Here is a 25,956-nt window from a genome sequence, read left to right on the forward strand (position 1 = left end):
TCTACTGGTTTAATGAGATGTAGAGATAGTTCTGACCTATCGGATGTATGACTGTAAACAATTTCTCTTGGTGCATGGTTTTCTCTAGACTTTGCTGGAAGATGCTGAGCGTTGCCGACATAAAATGCAAACTGCCTCAAGTCTTATAAGTGGTTTAGCAGGTGAAAAAGAGAGGTGGACGGAACAGAGTAAAGAATTTGCCATGCAAACCAAGAGGTTAGTTGGTAAGTTTTTATCCAAACCTTTAAACTTGGAAGCAAGTTGTTTGAGTTGTAATGGGTAGTGAAAGTGAAAACATTTGAAATGTCAGACTTTTCATTTGTATCTCAGATCCCTGTCTCAAAAATGAAGTTTATTTTTTTTAATCCCCTTGCTAAAGCCCTGTTAGGTGAAAAATAAACATAAGGCTAAAGTTCATATTTAAAAAGAAAAGATAATGGATGTTGTGAATGTGGTGGCACATACTTGGGACACTAAAATTTTAACTAGACTGATGTTTGTAGGTAACAGTCCAAAGAGACTGATATGTTAGCAAGCGCCAATAAAACGTGTATGACTGAGAATATATATAGAGGCAAGCAAGACTGATACTCAAGCACTGACATTTATATGTAGAAATCAATATTTTTAACTGCAGTTACTAATGTTCATAAAAATTTGCTTCTTAGACGGTCATTATTATTTTTTTTTAAATTTGCACTTGCAAACTAAAGTACTTTGTAATAAATAATTGGTTCATTATTTAGATCAATAAATGAAATTTATCTCATCATTTACTGTGGGCTGAAGTTCCTCCTCTGCCTTTTACCTTGAGAGGCTGCAAAAAGCAGCCTTGTTGTATAGATTGTATTATAGTAACTAGGTTGTATTTTATTTGCTGGTATAATATATACATGTGTATAAACTTATTAAAGATGCGGGAAACCTTCCCCACAGATTCATCCTATTTCATTTATAGATAACTTGAAAATGCCCATAAAGTATTAGGGCTCAGTATAAAAGTATGATATCTTTTCCAGTTTAAATCTTGCCTTCTTATTTCAGAGGTTCAAAACCCCCTCAAACTATGGTGTCATAAAATTTAGGGGGAAAAATTTGAAACTGAACCTCTTTTAAGAAGATTAAAAATTGTCAGACTTGATACCACCATAATGATGTTTGAGACAGTTTTTATTACCAGTACTCATCCTTGTAATTGATTTACAATAATTTAACTGAATTAGTACTTAATATGGGGTTCCACCACGTTCCCTGCCCCCCTCAACCACACACTCACCCCGTTGTTTAAGCTGTTCTTATGAATGCACAAGGAAATTATGGGATTAAAAGTCTATGAGTCAGTCCCTTCTGCCATGTCCTGCTCGTGCAGGATCTGGTGTTTGGAATAGCGTTACATGTGTGTTGAGTTGATCTTAACAAGCTGCCAGGTGCTGATCTCTTGATTCCTGCAACTGAACAGTAACAACAAAGTAAATGTGGCATCTACTGAAATGTACCATTGTCATGACATGCAATGAGCCTTGGAAAAAAGACTGATTTGCCTTCTTTATGGGTCAAAGTGTTTTCTTCAGTTACCAGCCAAAACATGTAGCAGCTACTGAAGAGATCAGCTTGTTTGTTCATTAATAGAATTGACAAAATTGTAATGTTTTGATTTTTTTTTTCTTTTCTTTTTCTCTTTGAGGTGATGTACTCCTGGCTACAGCTTTTCTGTCCTATTCTGGTCCTTTTAACCAAGAGTTCCGCAGTCTGCTGTTAAACGACTGGCAAAAGGAAATGAAAAGCCGAAAAATTCCTTTCTGTCACAACTTGAACCTCATAGAAATGTTGACTGATGCTCCAACTATCAGTGAATGGAACCTGCAAGGATTGCCAAATGATGATTTATCCATACAGAATGCAATTATTGTCACTAAAGCATCTCGTTATCCTTTATTAATTGATCCACAAGCACAGGGTAAAATTTGGATTAAAAACAAGGAAGGCAGAAATGACCTTCAGGTAATAGAAATGCTTGTGCTCTTATAATCCCTAAAAGCTCTTCTCTTACAAAGCATTACAATTCAGTGATTCACCTTAGGATGCTGGAGTGCTTAGGAAATCACATTTATATAAAAAGTCCGGTCTGAATATAAAGAATATTTCAGATATATTTCAGTGCATTTGAGATTTAACTAGAGGTGGAAGTATATTGTTTAGCATCAGTGACACCATTTGTTTAATGAATTTATTATAATGAAACATAAACTTTGGAAAATAGGCTGGATGGGCATTGTCTGTTGATAAACATGTTTTCAGATTAATATAATTGTTAGGAAAAAACACCCAACTAGTTGATTAATACAATTTCATGTAAGTGTTTATAAATTAAGATTCACAGCAAGGTATTTTTTTCATCTTTTAATCAGAAATTATTGTCAATTTCGGCTGTCGCTGTAGGGATGTCAGCAGCTAAGTGCTCTGTGAGCATGCAGGGCAGGTGTAGTGCTACAATGTAGAGTCTGAAGCAAGATACACAAATTCAAACAAGAAAATTTGAGGAAGAATGTCCTTACTGGCTATAATTATGATTACACCAATAAACCAGCTTTAAAAAAAAAAATCCCTGAAAGCCATAAAAGTAGTTTGAGGTGTGATAATAGAGTGACTCTGAGAATATTACTACCACTTTCATGCTGATTTTTATCTAGGTGTGGAAACCTTTAATGGTTTCTTAGTTAAGATAAAAATGATTATTAGTTTGTTAATAGCTTTAATAAAGTCTAAGCTGACTGTGCTTTTTGAACATGTTGAAAATCCCAGTTATACTAGGAAGCTATTTAAGGCAAAGATTATTTAAGGTCCTGTTCCATGTAAAACTGTAATTTTCAAGGGTGAAAAAAACCCCCAGAAAAATACTTATCTTGGAATTGACCCTGCTGCAGTTTAACTTGGAGATGTTATCCAAGATAAAATTGAGGGTGCTAAAAGGTTCCTGTGAATTTTTCCTGTGAAATTCTTGAGTAGTTGCACACATAGGATATCAAAACTGCAAGTGCTCAGGGCTGCTTTGCTTCTACCTTTGCAGCTGAAAAAAATAGAACTTTTCATTCCATGAAATCTGGCAATAGGATATGCTGATATTACCTTTCCTTGAGCTCACAATCTTTGCCTCAATGCTAGTCTACTCACAGGATCATCTTTTTTGGCAATACTTTAAAGAAAATGAAATAACTTATAAAACTAACAGAAATCTTGGTAAATGGGCATAAGATATTTTATCTATGTTTTTAGATCACTTCTTTGAATCACAAATATTTTAGAAACCACTTAGAAGACAGCCTTTCTTTGGGAAGACCTCTTTTAGTAGAAGATGTTGGAGAAGAGCTTGACCCAGCACTTGATAATGTTTTGGAAAGAAACATCATTAAAACAGGTTCAGCCAACAAGGTAAAAATAAAACAAATGAGCAAACATGTGGAAATTCCCCCTTCCTCTCTTTCTGTCCTCACACCCTCTCCTTAGCAAAGTAACTCCTAATAAATGTAGGACTATAAAAATTAAACTCATTTAAACTTGATTAATGCTAATATAAGAAAAATAAAGTGGGGTTTAAGTTCACAAATGGTTAATATATTAAATGTATAGAGATCCTTATTCCTTTGCTTATGAAAATTTTTAGAAGCTGAAATAATTTTGAATGGGCCCTTTAAAGTGGTCTTTGACTATTCTCAACAATTTTTTGCATCAGATGTATGATTTAAAGCTGGATTTTTATGCCTTTAAGCAGGAAAATGTAACCTTTTTTCCTACATTTAGTATCTGAAAAAATGTGTATTGGCTCTTGATATTTCAAGACTTCTTTTTAATATTTTTCTTAAGGTGAAAGTTGGTGATAAGGAAGTAGATGTTATGAATGGCTTCAGACTTTACATTACTACAAAACTGTCAAATCCATGTTACTCTCCTGAAATTAGTGCTCAAACCTCCATCATTGACTTTACTGTAACCATGAAAGGTCTTGAAAACCAACTCTTAGGCAGAGTCATTCTCACAGAGAAACAGGTAAAAGAATTGATTGTATCTATATTCCTGGCTGTACTTATATTTACCTGTAGAATGTTTTACTTTAATTTTAATTTATTACTCTCTATTCCCATATTGCAAAGTAACTTTCTATATCTCTCTATTATGATTATTCTTAATATAATCTATTTGTAATGCTTTAAAAAATGGCACAGAAGCAATTGATTCATTCATGTGGAAGTTTCTCTGTCTCCTTATTGTTGCAACTAAACTGTATTAACCTTATTTTTCCTGCCTCAGTGAGTTATAACCTCATGAGAATGGCCTGTGAAAAGCAAAAAGGCCTGAAATCAAAACTGATGTTCTTCTGTCTACACACCCTGGAGCTCATGGCAACAGAACCTAGTGCAAAGAATTCAGACTTAGTTACTTCCTTGCTCCAAGGGAAAATGGCCTACCTACTTATTTTGACATTGCAGATATATTAGTTGAGGAAGTCTAGGTTCAGGATGCCAGTCCCAATCAACATGCCACCTGCAATTCTGGAGAGAGGCTGGTTGCTGTCTTTTTAACTATGGAACAGCTACTCCCTGTAACTATTAAGGTCAGGCAATGTTGTTGTCATAAGAAACACTGTGCAGCTATGACTGTGCATTTACTAATGTATTTATTAAGATTTTGGCAATAATTCCAGTTTACCTTCACTAGAGAGGAATGACAGGAATATCTTTGTTTCCTTGTTGTGGCATCTTTTGAGCTTCTCCTGTCCTTTCAATACCTCCCTCTGCTCCACCAGTGTAAGATTTTTCTTGTTAATAGCCTCAGTCATCTTGTTCACATTGAGTAGTTGCATTTCATTCCCAAACAAATGCATGGATCTCATGAGAGAAATCACACTCAATCTGTTAAAGTCTGTTTTTTGTCAGACAGCTTCATTGCACCATCACCTTCTCTTCAACCTCTGACAGCCTGTCAACTCACTATGTAATGAAATTATCACCGTCTATCTAAAACATGGTGTGATGTGTATATTCACAAAGCATTATGCCAAACTTCACTTCTTGGGCCTTGAAATACAGTGCATTCCTCCAGGAGACAGTTTATCAGATTCCTCCAGTCATTGCTGTTGTTTTACGCTTGCTTGGAGGGCACAGAAAAGGGAGGAGCTTGACCTTTCTCAGAGGAACCAAAAAATGGATGGAGAAGTAACAGACTCAAGTTGGAACATGGGGAATTCTGATTAGATATTAGGGAAAAGTAATTACATTCAGGGTGGCCAAACCCAGAAGCAAATTAACTAAGGATTTTGTGAAATTTCCATTCTTGGAAGGGTTCTAGATGCACCTGGACATTGCCCTGAGCAACTGAGGTGTTTAGATCTGAGCAGGGATTGAACTAGTTAATTTCTGTAGATGCCTTCCAAATTATAATTATTCTACTATTCAGTGGCCTCTTTGTCACTACGTGAGAATGTCTAATAGGCAGACATACGGTGCTCTCTCTACCAGCTTTTTGGAGTTTTATACTCACTACTATTTTGTTTGAAATCACCTGGAGATATTTCCTCTAGATAAATGACAAGTGGACTGCCTGACAGGCAGGGGAACCTTTACAGAACAGGCTTACCATGTTGCAGTTTTCTTGGCCTCTGTTTATACACCTTGTGTTTCAAGGTTTCCTGAGAAGTCCTGAATTTGAACGCATCACACCATCCAAATATTTTTCTATGATGTCTAAGGATGCATCTTTGGGAATTTGGGGATTTCCCTCTTAAATGTCTGGATTCTTACTACCTTTCATAGCCTTTATGCACAAATTATATCATTCTTTCCATTCCACCATCTCTTATATGGTTCTGGTCTTAGAATGAATGAGGTTTAGACCTCCAGGAAGGAAAAGGAGTGTTTACAACATGTAATTTAAAGTTTCTGCAAAGTCTTACTCTCTGTTGTCTGGTATGCCCATTAGGAGAATCTCTGTCGCATACATCTCACAGAATTAATTGTTTAGTGATAGGAACACTGGTCCTGATTTATTTTCCACCAGAATGTTAAACCAATTGCAAGATATGCAAGTAAAGCATAAGGTCAACAGGCAGCTAGTATATCTGTATAAATTTTATTTTACTGTATTTTTTGGAATAATAGGATTTGAGAGATTTGATATATGTCTGAAGGTAGTATAACTTATGATATTTTAATGATATCATTATTTTGATACATTGGCTGTTATGTAATTTGACAAAAAACTTGTCTATTTAGAGTCATAGGTAAGTCAGATTAGTAGTGGAGTTATAATGTACTTTATTGCTTTTTGAATTTTCACATTCATATATCAAGATTTTTTCTGCAAAAAGCTCAAGTTTTGTAAGGAACAGTTGATGCAAATTCTTGTACTTGTGAATCATTTTGTGACAGGATGATATAAGCTATGTAGCAGCTTTCATATTTTATGAATATTAACAAGAAATAGCATTCGTTGGTACAGTTCATAAAATGTCATCTGCTTGTGAAAGGAATTCTGTAAAACTGGATTTGAAATAGCTTCCTTTGTGCAAGTTCCTTGAATTTATGTACTTGGTAACTTGGCTTATTTTTTCTGCATTCTTGGCATTATGACCGGAAATTTCTGAAGATATGAATAAAATTTTCAACTGTTTACACTTTCTGATCTGAAAAAAGCATTTTAAGAGCTAAATAGATGGATTTTTTTTTCACTAAGGTTTTCATCTAGGTTTACTTCACTTTAGCTTGTGAACTGTTTCCAGCTTGTTTCTCAGGCTCTTATTGTGGGAAGATTAACTTTCTGTTTTTATGGAGTGTTGAATTCTAAAGTATTTTTAACTTTTTAAACTGAACTTAGTAAAACATGAAATTTAATTTGGCTCAGTATGTTAATTATTATATTTAATTGGACGATAACTTTCTTTTAATATTATTCTTTAAAAAAACGTTTCTACTTAATCAAATTTACATGAAAAAAATGCTTCATGAAACTGTTACCTGTTTTACTTCAGTTCCATGAAGCAGCAGTTGATCAAAATGCACATAACTGTAGTTTTCTTATCTATTTTTAGCAGTTTTTGTCAGAATCTTTTGAATAAGTAAGCACATCTTCTAAGTTACTTTGTATTTGCATTATTCTAAATGCAAATTCTTGTTCCACTAAGTATTTTCTATCTGATTATGATTATGATGTTTCAATATACTAAGAAAAAACTCTTACTCTGATAATAATATGATTTTTCTTAATTTTCTTTTTAAAGTAAAAGGACATTCTTTAAAATAAATAAATGCTTGAATTAGAAATTTAGGAAGAGAATGTAGGTTGAGAAGACCAGCAGTTTAGAATATGGAAAAAAAAAATTCAAAAGTTGTAATAGTTTTTCAAAGCTGTATAAATGAAGACTACTCAAATGGGCAAGTAAAACCTTTCCTTAAGCCTCACTAATGGCTCAGGTCCAACTTCCAAATTTGGAGAGACATTGCTAAAATTACTCACCAAACCTTTGTAAACTTTGTAAAGTATTTATCTAGACAGCAAATATTTCTACCAACTGCTCACTTACTCTTCATTCACAAGATTCATATTAACCTTATCTTATGAAAAACTCTTAACCCATCCCCTCTCTCTTCTTTCTTTTTACTTCACTGTATTGAAACATTTTGTAATATTCAGTAGAGGATTTTTATCTCTGAGGGACTAATTTATAGTAAATTTTTAAATGTTAATTTTAAGAATGAACTGAAAGGACTATTATCGCTGAAAAATATTTTTCTAGAGATTTCAAATAGCTTTTTTTTTTAATGTAAAACTCTTGTTTAACAGTTATCCATCTTCTATATTTGGGCACTGGAAAAGAAACTACGTACATAAACCACTCAGACTGTATTACCAAATGTATAAAATAAATACTTCTAGTGAAGTAACTCAAATTCTACATACTTTCTTAATCAATGAAGCATTTTAGTGAGAGGTTGAAATTATCCCTGTTTGATGGAGGAGTACTGGCACTTCTTGAAATATGTGATGCTTGGTTTGATGACTAAGGTTGGCCATTGGGTCTAAATTTTCAGTATGGCGATTGTAAAGCAAGGCACAAATGAGGATAAGATTACATGGAGGGGAATAAAATCCTATGTCTATGAATGGTGTTTTCATTTGTCTTTTCTGAAACAGAAAGAGAAGACAAACAATTGTGAACTTATTATTCTTTACAGCATGATAGGAGCATCTTCCATAATATTTGTAGAAATGATTTGTTAATGCCTCTTTATGTAGCATTATGGATAGATTTTGTGTCAGAAATGCCACTGGAATTCTTTCCCCAAATTAAAGCAGCTAGTCTTTACCTACACTGTTTTAGTAGGATCAGTATTTTTTAAGTTAAATGTTTTATTTTTATTTTTGATTGTTCTTCTGTTTCCCAAAAATTACCATGTAATTCCAATAGGAATTAGAGAAAGAAAGAACTGATCTTATTGAAGATGTGACTATGAACAAAAGGAGGATTAAAGATCTAGAAGATAACCTTTTATTTAGACTTACAAGCACTAAGGGTTCTCTAGCAGATGATGAGACTCTACTAATTGTATTGAGTAACACTAAGAAGACTGCTGAAGAAGTAACACAGAAACTGCAAACTTCTGCTGAAACTGAAGTAGAGATCAATTCAGCCCGTGAAGAGTACAGACCTGGTGAGTGAAGGTAGTGGAAGACAAATAGCTAGACCATATATTTAAAACATCAATACTTGGTGTAGGAGAAATTGTAGAATGAGATCAGGAAGACCAAAATTGGTGGGAGAGATTTGTGTTTTCCTGTAAGTAAAATGTATCTGGGAGATGCCGATTGAGCTATAATGGAGAAAAAAGTCGATGTTATGCCTCATGGAATTTATAAAATTGAGTGAATTGTTCTCTTTGTAGACTTCCCATCGCTCTATAAACAAGTATATCAGTCATTAGGGTGTTTAGGTAAGTGTGTGTTTGAGTTCAACACATTGACATTCTTTTACGGAGCTTATGTAAGATTAAGTACTCTTTATATCTGTTCTGATGAATGCTTCATCATTTAGGTTTTTATAGTCAGCACATTTCATGAGTCTTTTGACTTTTAACTGACAGGTAATAAATGTGAAAAAAAACCAAGAGAAAAAATAGCTCACTGTCTGCACTCTGGGAAATGTGTAAGATAGTACAGTTAGTCTACCAGAAACACTGCAGATATTGTAAAACCTTTGCATTTAAAACTGAATGACTACTGAAAAAAAGATAAATCAGTGCTGGGCGAGTTAAATCAGTGTAGTTCATTTGACTTTTATATGACTCTTGAAGAAGTCTGTAAAAAGAAATTTGTTTGGATACTTAAACAGTATTTCAAACAGCCATAATTTTTATATGTTCTGCTGATGATCTTAATATTGCAGTGGACTATTGAGCTGCTCTCCAGATAGGCTCATAGTTGACAACCAGCCTTTACATGTCTGCATTAATTACAGAAAAGATTTTTTTTCTCCTGATGTATAAATGAGGATTAAATGAATGATTTTATTGTGTTTCTGGGAGTAAAGAATAGAGAAACTTAAGGATCTTCAGTTATCATTAGTGTTAAAATCACTTGTAGAGTTAAAGTTTTCTGCTCTGTATTTATACTTTGAATGAATTTTTCTTTCCTGTTCTTCAGTTGCAACTCGAGGTAGCATCTTGTACTTCCTTATTACTGAGATGAGCATGGTCAATGTCATGTACCAGACATCACTTCGGCAGTTTTTGGGGCTTTTTGACCGCTCCCTAGCCAGGTAATTTAGCTAACAATAAGTATCATTTGTATTTACCCAGTCCTGAAGGTGCTTGTAGTACAGTAAAGATTTATTGTAAACACATATCAGAAAGAAGACTGTTGCTTCTTACAACCTTGACCAGGAATTGTCAGCTTAAATACCCATAAAACTTTGTTAGTTAAGAACAGTCTTTCAAACTGTCTTTCTTACAGTCTTTCAAAATTTGCCATTAGATAATAAAAAAAATATTATACTGCATTGATTTTCAGCTGGGCAAAAAGACTTGATTAGAAACGGTTTTTTTTGTTGTTGTTTCTTCAAGCTGAAAGTTGTTGTCAGCTTACTGTCTGATATTCAGTTTGGGATCTATTATTTTTCATGTTTTGAAAATACTGAACTACGGCTTTTCCCCTTTTGCTTGGTATTCCCTTTTATAAAGCCTAAGCAAATCAACTTTCAACTGCAGACCTTTCTTCTAACAGGTCTACCAAGAGCCCTATAACCAGCAAGAGGGTTACCAATATTATTGAACATATGACATATGAAGTATTCAAATATACTGCTCGAGGGCTCTATGAGGAGCACAAATTTCTTTTCACATTATTGCTTACTTTGAAGATTGATATACAAAGAAACAGAGTGAAGCATGAAGAATTTCTGACACTTATTAAAGGTTGGAATTACGAATCAATTTTAAGGAGAGCACATTATTATTATAGACAATTTATGTATTTCTATCTCCTAGCCAGCATGCTCCTACCTTTTGCACATGAGAAACCAGTCAATTGTAAGAATACATTTATCATTCAGATCTGGTGACAGACAACATTGCATGGTAGTTCTAATTTATAGCAGCACGTTGAATATTGATGAATATATCTTGGTAATCGTGAAAATCTAAAAGGAATATTCTTAAATATCCTTTATGTCTGCTGCTCAAATACCATCAGGTATGTGTTTAAATTAGAAAAAATATTATTGTACTAAACATATTATAGTAACTGCAACAATTAGAAAAATGATGCTAACAGTTTAAAAGAACATTGGAGTCTCAGCTGCATGTGACAAGGTCATGGCTTTGGTCTTGACTGCATACAAGCACTGAGTTCACTTGAAAGTTTGGATCTATCTTGTATTACTTTTTCAAGAGACTTAATTTTCCAGGCCACGTTTATTTATTGATTATATGTGTGTATTTTTCCATGTTGAATCTTCAGAATATCTTTTTCCCAAAAAGCATTTATTTCCAGGCACAATGCATGAAAAACCAGTAAAGTCTCAAAATATAAATTGGTTAAGACTTCTGTTTAAGGTACATAATAGAAAAAAAGGAATATAAACTAACCATATTACAAACTCAGCCTAATCAAATATGGCATAGTTTTGTAAGGTAGAAAACTCCTGTAACATCATGATTTAAAAACTAATTACTGTACTTGTTTTTTCCCCTTTTGTTTATTTTTCTTTGTCTCTCCAATAGTACTAATAACTAATTTCAATTTCTTGTAGGTGGTGCTTCCCTAGACCTTAAAACTTGTCCTCCTAAGCCAGCTAAATGGATTCTGGATATGACTTGGTTGAACTTGGTGGAGCTCAGTAAGCTTAAACAGTTTTCAGATATTCTTGATCAAGTACGTAAGAGTTTTTTGAAGTTGATCTCTTGTTTAACAACTGTCTGGTAGCGATCAAGCCATGTGGTGGAAAGTGGTTTATTTTATAGAAGAGAAACAAAGCTGACAGCAGATAGCCACAGTTATGGCCCTGACTGCTTAGCACCCTATGTTGAAAAAAAAGACTCAACCACCCCTAGGAAAGTAAGAAGAGTGTTCAGACTTTAATTGTAATATTTTCAGATTGGGATTCAACTCACTATTATCCAGTTTATACATTGCAACTTTATTCTTATTCTGGTTGTCAGATTATCTTGCATCCCTGTTGTGCTAGCTTACAGTATGTTGTATTATGCTTGTTCCAATATTTCTCTTGTTACATGGAGTAAAAGTTAGGGAGAAGGTGTTCAGTAAATTCAATACTTGTATGAATAGTCTTATTAGACTTTAAGTGTATTGAGCTAATGGTAGATAGCTTTTGGTATGGGTGAAGAAAACTCCTGTACATTCATGTGGGGAGCAATTAGGTACTTGCTGTTCTCAAAGCTATGTCTGTGCCTAGCTATCCATGTTCTGATATGTTGTATTCTACAATAGCATACTTATAATCTGAAATTTTATCCTGTCATTTTTAATAGCCTTATTAAATTTGTGGAAGAATATCTCTAAACAAATGCCTGGGTGTGGATTACATGTCTCTGACTCTCATTAAAGGTTTATGACCTAGTGGCAGTGTAAATATGACTTGTCTGTTTAGTGATACTTGCTTCTTTGATGGTATAATTGCAGATTTCCAGAGAAGAGAAACAGTGGAAAATCTGGTTTGATAGTAAAAATCCTGAAGAAGAATTGGTTCCTAGTGGCTATGGTCAATCTCTGGACTGCTTCAGGCATCTTCTTCTTATCAGATCTTGGTGTCCTGACAGGACCATAGCTCAGGTATATTTATATAACCTACATGAACTATTTGGATATCACTAGAATAATAGTTTCCAGATTTCAGGTTAGTACTATCTTATGTAATGCTAAACACCTTTTTGGACCTTTATGTTGTATTTTCTGAAATTCTTTTCAGACCATTTATGTATTTGTTACAAGGACAATGATAAAAAATTATTCCAATATATTGAACAAATATTATCCGCTGCACTAGATATCACTGTGGTGAGTTCTGCTGGAATTATATGTGTTTATCCAGATCTGTTTTTATTAGTTCAGAAGATACTTTTGGCTATCCTTGCTTACTCACTGGAATTTTAGAACTGTCCCCATGTGTAGTGGCTTCACATTTGCCTATATCTGTTTATCCAATTTAGTGTAGTGGTTTAAGTGTCTTTTCTGCTGTGAGATAGAATTAGCAGGCCCAAACTTAAAGGTACAAAGATAGATTTATTAACGCACACAAAAAATAGAAAATAATCAAAATGAAACTTTCAAATCCCTCCTCCTCCCCCCAAGTGTTCATTTTCCCCCAAACAATGTAAAGAGACAAAACTCAGGACTCTAGGTCAGTACCACTTATAAAACAGTCTTTCATTCAGTCCTTTTAGAGAGAGGAGACTCTCCTGATTTGTTGTGGTAACTTTCCACAGGGAAAAAAACCCAGTCTGCTTGTGGCTTTTAACTCTGACAACAGCAGCCACCTGGGGGTGGGGGGTGGAATCTGCAGTTGTGGACCTCCCATATCACATAGCTTTTCCTGTGGCTACATACGGGCCATGCACTCATGCATACTGGGGTGTCATTTTAAAAATTAACAGTTCAAACACAAAGGTTTCTTTCTCATGAGACAGAGACCTCTGTTCACCTCCTCACTGACACAGGGAGCTTCTTTTTCTCTCTGTTCAAACATCTCATGGCATCACAGGATCACAAATTCTAATTCAGTATTCACTCAGTCAGTCACAAACACCTTTGCTCAAATTCACAAATCTGAACAATCAATTTCCCCAATTCATATTGTCCATGATTTAACAGAAATTCTAGCATATTCATATTACAGTCTGTTAGCACAGCGCTCTCAATCATTGGAGATTTTCAGCCTAGGACCAAGGCAACTTGTCATCTCTTCATCATTTAGGATACAACTTCTCTTTCCGTCTCTCTCACTGACCCTGGTATCTTCATACTGTCTCTTTAAATATCTCCCACTTTGACCATTTCTCTCACCAGAGAAGGTTAGGGCTTTGGAAGTTTCCTGTGTTCTAGGAAAGAGGTAAATCTTGCCCAGGTCCTCTCTCCCTTGGCTGCTGCTCATGGTATCAAGGCCATGCTCATGGGGAAACTTGTGCCCCAGAGACTGGAGCGGCTCAGGCAGTCAGAAATCTTAACAGCCAGGAATGTGGATGGCTCCTTCCCACCCCTGGTCTCATGGGGTGGGTCCAGCCTGGCTGGGGGAAGAAGCAGAGCCTGGCCAGGGTGTGCTGGAGGGGTCAGCCTTGCTGAGCCCTAAGCTGCTATCAGGGACTGCAGCCTCTCCTCCCCCTTGCTGGCGGACGAGGGGCCAGCCCTGTTACCTGTTCCAAGGCAGGAAGGAAAAGGGAAGTTTCCCAGCACCCTTCTGATTTTTAAGCCTGTGTGACCCAGAGGCGTATCCCTATTTTAATTGGCCAATCCGGCCATCAATCTTTAAGTCAGACACTAATTGGTTTTTACCAGCTGTGCTAAACCAACATACCATGTTGGGCTGAAGTAAAATATTTTAATGAACTTGACTGGCTGAGAGAAAATTGAAAATTATTTAATTGAGAAACTATTTCATGCATGGAAGAATTAGATTCACTTTAGAAAAATCTTTATTAAAGTCTGCTCAAAGCTCTCAATTTAAAGACATTTATTAAAAAAGTACAAAATGGAAGTTTATTAAATATACCTTTTTTAAAGAAAAATCATCTTCTAGAAGCCTATTTTTAACCTTTATGTTCTTCTCCAGTACAAAAGAACAAAAAATTATAAAATTACTCACAATTCAGAGCAGTTAATGATTTAGTGAAATTGGAATGCACCACTTGAAGTATGGTATTAATTTTATTGATGCGTATCTTTAGACATCGTGATTGGATTCAGAGAGAATCTCAGCAATTATTGGTGTAACTGCAGTCAATAGGTTAAGCAGTACTGTAGAAAGAATATCTCTGTGAGGTCTGCCATGTGTCTGAAACAGATCACACAAGATTAGTTCCTGCCTACTGTTAATGGGGCCAGATAAACTTTCATCTTTCAATGGTTTTATGATAGTTTATAAAATGTTTAATGATGAATGTCTTTTGTCTCTGAGAGGTAACCCTGAAGTGTTAAGGGGAATATTTATCTAAGACAAAAGCTGTGTGGTGAGAAAGAGTACAAGAAAGATCATCTCACACTGTTGGAAAGAGCCCTTTCTATTTCTTTGTGAAAAAGAACAATAATCGAGAATTTTAAAAGATAAATAAAGAAGGGATAAGAGATGGTTTTCTCCTGTTCCTCTGGGTTGTCTACTTCATTAGTTATTTTAATCATTACCACTGTTAATTCATTTTTTATTTAACTGTGAAGGAAGAAGAGCCTAAGAGCTTTGAAGCCCATCTTCAATCCTTTTCTTCCATTTTTCTTGATTTTGAGGCTAGGAGTTGCACTGTCTAATGGAGATATCCTTAATTCATTAAAAATTTTCTAAAGTTTTACAGAAGTTATTATTTTTATTATACTCTAATTATAGTTATTATATGTAACAAAACATACAGATATATGTAATATAATAATTATTAAAAAAATTTAAAGGGTCATATAAGGCTATACCTTTAAAGACAGTATGATGTGTTGACATGTAAAAATAAACTTGCAGTGTATTTATATTTTTGATATAAATTTTTACCAAACTCTTTGGTCTTCAGTTGACTTATTGGTAGTATTTACAGTGGGAAGAAAACAGTATTGAATGGTTAGGTCACAAGTTAAATTTACCCTTTTTAATACAGGCAAGAAAATACATCATTGACACTATGGGGGAGAAATACGCAGAAGGAGTCATCTTGGACTTGGAGAAAACATGGGAAGAGTCAGATCCACGTACTCCTCTCATATGCTTTCTTTCCATGGGCTCTGATCCTACAGACTCAATTATTGCACTGGGAAAAAGACTGAAGATAGAAACGTGTTGTGTTTCCATGGGCCAGGGGCAAGGAATCCATGCTCGTAAACTTCTACAGCAGACAATGGCTCACGTAAGCAACAAAAAGCTGAACATTTTTCTCTCTGTATTTAAACACTTAGGAATAAAAATCCTGCCATGAGATCGTTGTTTGGTGGGTAGTTAATGCTGATGCAAACCCCTACATTTATTTATATAAGTGTCCTAAGCAAGAGGATTGTCTTTTCACAGTCCTTCAATTTGCTATAACAAGCTTCTTGATATCATGCAGATGTTTTTCATTGAAAATTGAGTGCTTTTCATATAAAATGGAATTTATATAGTTGATTGTAGACTGATGAACATAGATGAATTGAATTTTTTGGCGTTTTTGTTATGTCATCATTAAGTATTCTGTAGACATTTCAGATTATTTTTCCAGTTTTTTATTTTGAGTAATATGGATGTATTTTATTAAATGAAGAAAATGAATTCTAAGCATGCTATTGATGTTATATAAACAAGTTATTTTGTATAGTCTGAATTTGAACTTGAGAGGGACGATCTGGTAGCTCAGGCATTTTACAGGAAGAAGAATTAAAGAACAAAACTATCTGGGTGAGAAAGATGAGATGTTCCAATTTTGCATGCTTTGTGGATCAGGTGATACTACTGCTATGCCTGCTCATGTGCAAATACTGATCTTTCTCTCCTGTGTTATGAACTTCTTTTTATAACTGTTTTACTCTGACTTTTCCTTCAGATTTTTGTTTGATAATTTCTCATAAGGAACTAATTAGCAGATCAAATGACAAGAGACACATTGAAAAATAGAGGAGAGGAGCACCTTTGTTTAATTAAGAGAAATGCAGTTACTTTCCCTCACTGTCTCACAAGCCCTCTTAGTGAAGAAGTATATGAGATGCCTATAATGAAATGTGGTAATTCATATAGGAAAGTTTGACATCTGTTGATTGATAGCAATAGATTAATTATGTATGTTGATTTGATTATTTTCCAAGCCTGGGACCCTTGTGAGGAACCAGGTTTAGCTGGCTGCTCTCTGGAGCTACTCCAGAGCTCCCTTATGTAAGTCAAAATTTATCAGTTTCTATCAGCACTGTAGTCATGATAAGGTATGTTTTAAATGTATTGAAATGAAAAAGGTAAAGACTATTTGAAAAGACCAGATGAGACAAGTAGAGACCACTTGTTCGTTGAAAAAACCAAATAAGCTAACACCATCTTTAGAAGAAACAGCCCACAAGCTTAGCTCTCCTCAAGTAGTGATTTCAGTTTGTGAACAATGTTGATAACTTTTTATATTCTGATGTTTTAAACTAGGGAGGTTGGGCACTTCTGCAAAACTGTCACCTTGGACTTGACTTTCTGGATGAGTTAATGGACACTGTAGTAGAGACAGAGACTGTTCATGAAAGCTTTCGACTGTGGATGACAACAGACATTCACAAACAGTTCCCCATCACCCTTCTTCAAATGTCAATTAAGTTTACCAATGAACCACCACAAGGGCTCAGAGCTGGACTAAAGAGAACATACAGTGGTGAGTGCTAGAATGGTAATGATTTAAAATTAAATTTTTGACTGTGATGCTATTTTGTGGTCATGTTAAATTGGTAGTAGGTGTAAGCTAGTAGGAGGAACTGATCACGATGATGCCAGGACACATCTTAGTTTTTGTTTTGAAAATTAAAAAGAAGAGATTTGCTGACATTCTGTTGCTGTAACTAATTGGATAGCAAAACAGGAAATGCCTTTTCTTTTCTCCTGTGTTGGCTCCTAGTATCTCAGTTAAAATTGTTTGAATTTTAAATATTCTCTCTTTTGGTAGAAAAATGACATGGTTGGCTATCGAGTGCTCTTTACACTACATAAAATAGAGGACAAAGATTCTGTGCAGAAAACAACTTGATGTGAATTCAGGTATTAGTAAAATGTGGGATCTTTCCCCCTGAAGTTTACTCTTTTAATTTGAGCAACTTAATAACATGCTATAAACTGTCTCCTGCACAGAACACTTTGTGAGACATTAATTTACCCTTGGGAGAGGCAGAGAGCCAAGTGAATATCTCTAGAGTGATATTTTAGCACTGATTTGAAGAAGTTTTGAAAAAGACAATTGCTGTGATTCTCATAAAGCCCATTTGCAATCAACAGGTGTCAGCCAGGATTTATTAGATGCCAGTAAAATGGTGCAGTGGAAACCACTGTTGTATGCTGTCGCCTTTCTGCACTCCACCGTTCAAGAAAGACGCAAGTTTGGGTCTCTGGGTTGGAATATACCCTATGAGTTTAATCAAGCTGATTTCAATGCCACTGTGCAGTTCGTTAAAAACCACTTGAATCGCATGGATACCAAGAAGGTAAATTAATGATTTTGTGGGAAAGGTGGATTAAGATGATGGATCTTGCTAGTAGTGAAATGCTACTAATAAATGCTTCCTAATAACTGAACTACAGGAGTGATTTTAACTTGTTGTTTTTTCCACAAACATTCAATATTTCAACTATACCTGTCTCTACAGCAGCAGACTTAGGCTTCTAATCCAGTGCATGTTTAATTTCTGTATTAACATCCTCATTTAAAAAAAAAAGCCTTTCCAGCCATCTCAGAAATATAAACCTTTGAAGTATAGACCTTCTTGTCAATTTCTAATCAAGTCAATTAGTTAAAAAGGGATATTTAAAATACACTTTTGTTTAAATTTATTTTTGAGTAAAAGTAATAATATTTGCACCCCCAACCTATCTTTGCATCAAGATGAGATCAAAAGGGGTTTTGAATGATTATACAAGAATGTCTCCTATGTTTCTCACTTTCATATAGTCAGTTGTCATACGGAGAGGTCGGTGGCAGAGCAATTTGCAGTTGGTATTTTAAGTGAAAGGAGGATTCAAATATATCGGTAACCTTCTTGCTATCTTCAAGATGCTCTTGAATTTGTCAATTAATTGTATTTGGAGAAATCCTTGCAGCTGTTCTGAGGATACAAGACTATAATGAAAAAAAGAGTAAAAGGAAAGTAACTTTCTTCCAAATGGGACAGACATGGTACATCAGCTGTTTTTACTTGACAAATCTAAGTAAATAAGAGGAGGATTAGCTGAAGTCTGTGCTTTCTGCTTGGTTTTAGGGGGTCTCCTGGAGCACTATTTGTTACATGATAGGTGAGATACAGTATGGTGGTCGTGTGACAGACGACTTTGACAAAAGACTCATGAACACTTTTGTAAAGGTTTGGTTCAGTGAAAATACATTCAGTCAGGAATTCAGCTTCTACAAAGGATACAGCATACCCAAATGTTCTTTGGTGGATCAATACCTTCAGTATATACAGGTTGGTAAATGAAAACTAATCACTCATTACTCATAAGTTCCTGATTCCCTATAATTTTCCTTTTTGTCTAAGTACCTGTATTTTGTCTTTCATTCACAGATTTTTCAGCTGATTTCTAGCAGCTTGCATATCTATTAGTGACAACTAATTATTGTTATCAATGTTATCATCTTCATGATAGCAACATATATTTTCTTGTTCATGCAGTTTGCTTGTGGGACATACCTAAAGGCACAAAGTTATTAATGAGGGCAAAGAATGAAGTCCAAATATTGGTTACAAGCTCTTTGAAATAAAAAGTCTAGATATATGAGAGTAAAAGTTTATTATTGAAATAGCATGTAGTTGTTAAAACACATCTTGATTGGTGTGATTTGGGCTGTGGCATGACAAATAGACCCCACAGCAAATTATTCGGCTTAAGACTATTTGAAGAAATCTAGCTTCTTACTAAATAGAAATCGAGAATTTTTTTCTGGTTTTTTATTTGATTTTGTTGTGTGTTGAGGTTTTTTGTTTGGGGATTTTTAATGGTTGTTTTTTAAAAATGATTTTCTTCAAATTCTCTCTACAATTTTCTTCTAATTCTCCAGTTGTACTCTTTTTATATTTTACCATGTAGAGCCTTCCTGCTTATGACACACCAGAGGTGTTTGGTTTGCACCCCAATGCGGATATCACCTACCAAAGTAAAGTTTCCAAAGATGTATTGGACACCATCCTCAGTATTCAGCCTAAAGATAGCTCTGGTGGAGGAGGTGAAACTCGAGAGGCAGTTGTAGCCAGACTGGCTGATGATATGCTGGAAAAACTTCCTGCTGATTATGTTACATTTGAAGTGAGTTAATGAAATTCTGGCAAAATCATTTGCTCCATCTTGCCTTTTATGGATTAAAAATAAAACCCAAACAACCAACAACTTTTCTAAAAGCATGTTTGAATTAATTCATACAGGCAATACTTTGTATTTTAAAGAAGTGTGGCCAAACTATTAATGTTTATAATTAAGCCATTAAATGTGTGCTGAAATGTGTTTGTGAGAACTTTTCAGAAATATTAAACTTGTTAACACTTAAATTGTCATTTGCACTATGGGGGAGGTAGTATCATCAGCTTTTAACACTATAGGCTGTTGACACTATAAAATGTCTAGTTATGTTCATGTAGTTGTTTATTTGTTAATTTTACACTTTTGATTAAAAATGTATCAGTGAGTTTGGTAAGAATACAAGACTGCCTGGTATTGTTATAGTTCCCAGGCATTGCTGCTATGCTGAAGCAAAGTAGCTGGGGCAATTACTGTTGATTGGTTTGTGCAAAGAAAACCTTGGAACTGCTTGTTGGAATTAAAGCTGAATTCTCTGAACTAAGGTAAACAGCCTACCTATGTGCCATTAGCTCAAAGAATGATATACAACCTAAATAATGACTTAGACTAAAAAAATAACCAATCTCATCATCATAGATTTCTCTTGGAACAAATCCTGAGTTTCTCTCTTGCAGAGAATTCAAGGGAAGTGCAAAACTGACTCTTTAAGCTCATAAATTAATTATGTCTCAAAGATCATATTGGGGTGTAACCTTGACATAAAGGCAAATTTGTTTTTTTCACTTCTATTGAAGGATCTTTGGTTTTCTACCAACAGGTAAAACAAAAACTAAAGAACATGGGACCTTTTCAACCTATGCACATATTTTTGCGACAGGAGATTGAACAAATGCAGGGAGTTATTTCTTTAGTCAGAAGCACTCTGACTGATCTAAAACTTGCCATTGATGGGACAATAGTTATGAGTGAAAATCTGAGGGATGCTTTAGACTGCATGTATGATGGAAGGATTCCTGCTAGCTGGAAAAAGGTAGGTGTACATCACTTGTTCTGGAAAGAAATAAAAAATCTATTTCTGAAGAGACTAGATTAAACTGCTAGACTTATAGTAAATATGTTTTCAAACTAAGTTTCAGACGTGTTAACCAGAGCTGTGCAACTGCTGGAGTAGATTTTGTGCTAAAATAAACATAGTCAAAACAAGCCTTCTTTCATTTATAAAAATTGAAATGAATGTGAAGGATGCAGATATTTGCCATTTTAACAAACTTATCCTGCATGTTGGCAGGATAAAAAACCCAGAAAGAGGAGAGAAATTTAAAATGTGATGATGGATTTTAAAAAATAGCACCCACATTGTGGACAATGATGGTGCTATTTATTGAATATATATAATTTATATATGTTCCTTTTCTGGATTAAGTAGAGATGCCTTGTCCATCTTGGTCAAAATCAGTGTACTTTGAGTAATAGCCACATATTTACAGAATAGTAGATGCTGGAAAGGACCTGTGGAAACAGTCTAGTTTAATCACGCTTCTGAAAGCAGGGTCAGTTAAAGCAGGTTTTCCAGGAGTTTCCAGAGTCAGAGAGGTGCAGCCCATCCCACTGTTTGATCACCTTCACAGTAAAAACCAGCCAATCAACCAACCACCAGCCAAACAAACAAAAAACCCCTTAAGCTGAAACAGAATTTCTGACATTTCATTTTGTTCCCATTGCATTCTCTCCTATTGCTGACAAGGATCAGGCTCCACTCACTTCCTTTCTCCACACGAGATATAAACATATTATATCCTTTGAGCCTTGTCTTCTCCAGGCTAAACAATCCCAGCTCTCAGCCTCTTCCCATAGAAATAGTTTTCAGGGATAATTAGAGCTGTTAATGGCAACTGATGGAAAGAAAAATGGGGAGGTTTTTTTTGTTTGCTTGTTTTGTTTCTACTGACAAAGTGTTTTCATGGTACAAAACCTAGATGTAAACAGATGCTTCAAACACAGCTGTATCTCCACACAGGCCAAGTTCAGTTTTCCTTAGGTTTTATTCAGAAGAATAAAAATGCAGAACAATTTTGCAGAAATCATGTTGTCTTTATATTGATCTTGGAATTATAAAGACATGAATAAATTTTTTCTTCTTAGTTTATACAGCTGTCTAACCTTGCAAAAAATGTAATAAAATGGACAATTACTACAGAGAGCATTGAACGTGTAAGTGGAATAGTAGACATGAATTTGAACAGAGAATTTGCTTCAGGTTTCAGTGGGATGCAAAGTTTAAGCATCAGATTAAAGTTAAGAGATGATAAATTATTTTCAAATACGCTTTGCTAGTATTTTACTGTTTATCACCATGGGAGTAAGTAGCAGTATGCTATTTTAAAACATGTTTACTGTTTTTAGGCATCTTGGCCTTCCAGTACACTTGGTTTCTGGTTTACTGAACTTCTAGAAAGAAACAACCAGTTTTACAAGTGGATTTTTGAAAGTCAGCCGAACTGTTTCTGGATGGCAGGGTTTTTTAATCCTCAGGGATTTTTAACTGCAGTGAGACAGGTAAATTGTGTTTGAAGTCTTATTCTGCTTATTTTTTTTTACATGCTTTTAAAAAGAAAATGTATTGTCTGATGAAGGACGAGTTTATACACATTGCAAAGATGTGTGACTGTCCAGCATTTCCTGAGTGAACTGCTTTTCCTTCACACATACGTTTTCAGTATATCAACCACTAATGTGTTAAAATATGTTTCCTGTGTTGACCAAGGCCCAAATAAGTAGAGGCTACCTCACAACATTATTATGGTAGACTAGAAAAATATTTAGTCTCAGATTTCCATTGAGATATCTCTGAGAATGGTCATTAAGTGCCATGAATTTGCCTGTTTCCCCCTCTCTTTTGTTTTGTGTTCAGTACTTACCTAACTGGACACTGGGCAGAAAAGCTATTCAGAATTAGTCTTACATTTCACTTCAGCTGTTTGGTAGCTGATTAAGTCTTTCTTCAGGAAGTGGGAAAGACTTTTCTTTATTAATGCATGTAAGTATAATATTTGATGTATTTGCTAATGCATGCATGTTGACTTGGTGATTGTGTTGCAGTCACAGCAACTTTTTACTTTAATAGAAAGCAATAAATGCCTATGTTGGTCAGCATAAAGGGACACACTGGAGACAGTAAGTGTCTGGAATGTGTAAAATTACAAAAGAATACTCAGGTGAAAATACAATGGGACCTCAGGAAAAAAAGCCCATACTTTTGGAGGAGAGAATGAAGATTTGGGGTGCAGGAAAAATATCCTCTCTTATTCTGAGGTCTGGGTAGTGTAATCTAAAATTTCAGGCATATACTTGGAATTATGTAACAAAATATTTTATTTGAGTGAACAGTCCTAAACTGGGACTATCTTTTGCATCCAAGCTTGTGCAAAAGGTTTACTAGCAGGATTCAAAACAGTTGGAAACTACAGAATTTTCCATTTCCGTAAAAAGGAACTATGGAAATGTAACAACCTAATATCCCAAGTAAATACCAAAGTGAGTTTCTGGACTTTGCTGTGGGGTAAAACAAAAAGAAATGAGAAAGAGAAAAAGCAAGAATGACCACTGAGCTAAAAACCTTGAGGTCTTTTAGATCATCCAGGTAACTGTAGTATGGGGCAAGCATTAATTCCAGTTACTTCAAACAAAGATTTTTGAAGCCTTTGGAAGACCAGGCTAAAACTTTGGTTTGCAATAACTTATTTGCATGGGTTAGTAATGAGCAGGACAACTGAGAAATGAGTGTTGTCCAGTGCATTAACTAGCAGGGGTTTTTTTGCAATCTTTATGTACCTTTATAGTTGAGTGAGTTCTTACTCATTAAGAATACAGTTACTGAAGAGCAGAGATGCAGGAAAAGGAATGTAACCCCAGAAAATGCGTTTCACTTACCACATGCAAGTAATGTTTTCTCATCTCATCAAATATGTGAAATTTTTGTCTTCGTAAGAGCTGGCTACCATGGACATTCACTGGTTGTGTTACTTGGAATAGTCTCTGGAAAAAGTACTGAAAACTTTCTCATAGTGCCATGCCATCACTCCCTTAGAGAAAAGTCAGACTTCTGTGAACCTGGATATTGTAAAGAATTGCTGGAGTTTTTTTTTTTAACTGAAGAGGATATGTTATGACCATACAAATTTATTTCTAATAACTGCTGGGAAAAAGGGTTCTGTGCTTATGTGAAAATGTAACCACCTAACCTTTTTCTGGTTTGGGCAGGAAATAACAAGAGCTAACAAAGGATGGGCTCTTGACAGTGTAGTGCTGTGCAATGAAGTCACTAAATGGATGAAGGATGATATCACAAGCCCCCCTTCAGAAGGGGTCTACGTGTATGGGCTGTATTTGGAAGGAGCTGCTTGGGACAGAAGAAATATGAGACTGACAGAATCTAAGCCCAAGGTGCTCTTTGAGCCGATGCCGGTTATAAGGATATATGCAGAGAATCACAGTAAGTAACAGTATTGTGGAGGATGTTATTTCCATTGAATTCAATGTAACTTTTTACTTAACTGCATCAAAATCTTTTAGGGTGTAGGGATTTCGTGAAGCTGTTGCTAGTCATTGTATATATAGCAAGTCTCTTTCAATGGAGGACACTTCCCAGTCTTCCATTGAAAATGTGTTTTCAGACTTGCTTCATAACTGATAGTAGGCACTTTTCCTAATATCTAGCTAGGTCTCTATACATAGTCTTAATGGTGTTAAGAACTTTGTAACCCATTTACAGGTAAGCTGTACATATTGCCAATATGTATCCCAGATTAAAAATACCATCTTTCTTATACATAAACTCTGTGATCTCCGTAGCCTCCATAACCTAAACCTAAATAATTTCTTTCACTCATGGCAAAAATGAATGTAATTTAGATAGATATATAAAACATATGTAACATATACATAAGTATGTATACACAACATATAAGATATACATGGATTATATATATATAGATGCATATATATATGCACACATAACTACATGTACACACACACACACACACACACACATTATACATATATATATATATATATAATGTTCTATTTATAAAAAAAACTTTTTCCTGGTCAGTCTGGTTTTGAGCTCATGGAAGTAAGTAAAAGGTGGAGTGAGGTGGTGGAAGATGTTTTATCTTTGAGGCAGAAAAGGAATGTAGGTATGGAAAGGAAACTTATGGGGCTTAAGGACAGTGCTGTGAAAATGTCTAATTTGTCCTAATGTAGTGGGGTTTTGCGTATAGAATAGGACATGCTGTTGAATAAGGATGTAAAAAAAGACTAGAACAATCCACTGCAGAACATAAAACTGGAAAAAACTGTTGAAAAGCCTTCCACCTCTAAAAGCAAAGCTTGTATACATGTTATTTAGCATAGCAAATTTTTTATGAAAGGCATGATCACCAGCCAAGATCCTAAATAATGAATACTGAAGTACTGAGCATGACTAGACTACTGTTCTAATTCTGCAGTGAAGTAGTTGGTGATGTGTACTCTCAAATACTAAATGCATTTCAAACCAGGTTGCTCAAAGTAGGGAAATTTTATTTTGGCATAATACATTGATAAGAAGTGATGTTCAGTGGGCAGATTGAACCAATAAGAACACTAATTATTCTAGAGTGTCCATTTACATATCTTGTTTTGCATGTTTACATATCTTGCTTTGCATCAATTCCTAGGTGCTCATGCTGAATCTTAAACCTACAGGAATTTCAAAGCATGTATGTCCTTCAGCTGGCAATAGCAAATAGAGAGCAGTGTACTGTTGAACTTGGATTCAGTTTGCCATTTGCCTTATGATATTCCCTTAGGGCTTCATTTTTTCAACTTAGTTTAGTCACTCTTTATGTCTCTTCTGCCTTTTCAGCTGCGAAAGATCCACGTCTGTATTCATGTCCCATCTACAAAAAGAGCAGTCGAACAGACCTGAATTACATTGCTGCTATGGATCTTAAAACCCGTCAGCCTCCAGAGCACTGGGTACTCCGTGGAGTAGCACTTCTGTGTGATGTGAAGTAATGTTTAAAAACAAGAAGGTTTCCAGGAATTCTTTTCTGATTTTAAATGTAAAAATTAATATGTAGTTAGATACACAGTGAAACACTTCTAAAAATATTATTTCTAAATCATAGACTCCATTATCGTATTTTTATTAAATTGTTCTCAATAAACCTCTACAATAGGCTTATAAATCTTACATCTTATAGTGACATTAACTTTGCTGT

General features: G+C 35.0%; 1 protein-coding gene across 1 annotated transcript in view; it reads left to right on the forward strand.

Annotated features, from left to right (window-relative positions):
* The window catches only part of DNAH5 (dynein axonemal heavy chain 5), a gene marked incomplete at both ends in the record, with an annotated part of 118,624 nt that extends 92,874 nt beyond the window's left edge, over positions 1–25,750 (forward strand). Inside the window, 18 exons of the mRNA XM_083870670.1 lie at positions 89–224; positions 1,685–2,001; positions 3,274–3,429; positions 3,862–4,044; positions 8,459–8,702; positions 9,691–9,805; positions 10,270–10,460; positions 11,297–11,418; positions 12,187–12,336; positions 15,354–15,599; positions 16,850–17,069; positions 17,684–17,889; positions 18,661–18,864; positions 19,487–19,702; positions 20,511–20,723; positions 22,097–22,249; positions 23,954–24,185; positions 25,599–25,750. Coding sequence (XP_083726796.1) covers positions 89–224; positions 1,685–2,001; positions 3,274–3,429; positions 3,862–4,044; positions 8,459–8,702; positions 9,691–9,805; positions 10,270–10,460; positions 11,297–11,418; positions 12,187–12,336; positions 15,354–15,599; positions 16,850–17,069; positions 17,684–17,889; positions 18,661–18,864; positions 19,487–19,702; positions 20,511–20,723; positions 22,097–22,249; positions 23,954–24,185; positions 25,599–25,750 — 3,456 coding nt within the window. The remainder of the gene's footprint in view (positions 1–88; positions 225–1,684; positions 2,002–3,273; positions 3,430–3,861; positions 4,045–8,458; positions 8,703–9,690; positions 9,806–10,269; positions 10,461–11,296; positions 11,419–12,186; positions 12,337–15,353; positions 15,600–16,849; positions 17,070–17,683; positions 17,890–18,660; positions 18,865–19,486; positions 19,703–20,510; positions 20,724–22,096; positions 22,250–23,953; positions 24,186–25,598) is intronic.
* Positions 25,751–25,956: the final 206 nt, after the last annotated feature.

This window comes from Zosterops lateralis, assembly GCF_965231275.1.
Source record: "Zosterops lateralis genome assembly, chromosome: 1".
Taxonomy (NCBI): Eukaryota; Metazoa; Chordata; class Aves; order Passeriformes; family Zosteropidae; genus Zosterops; species Zosterops lateralis.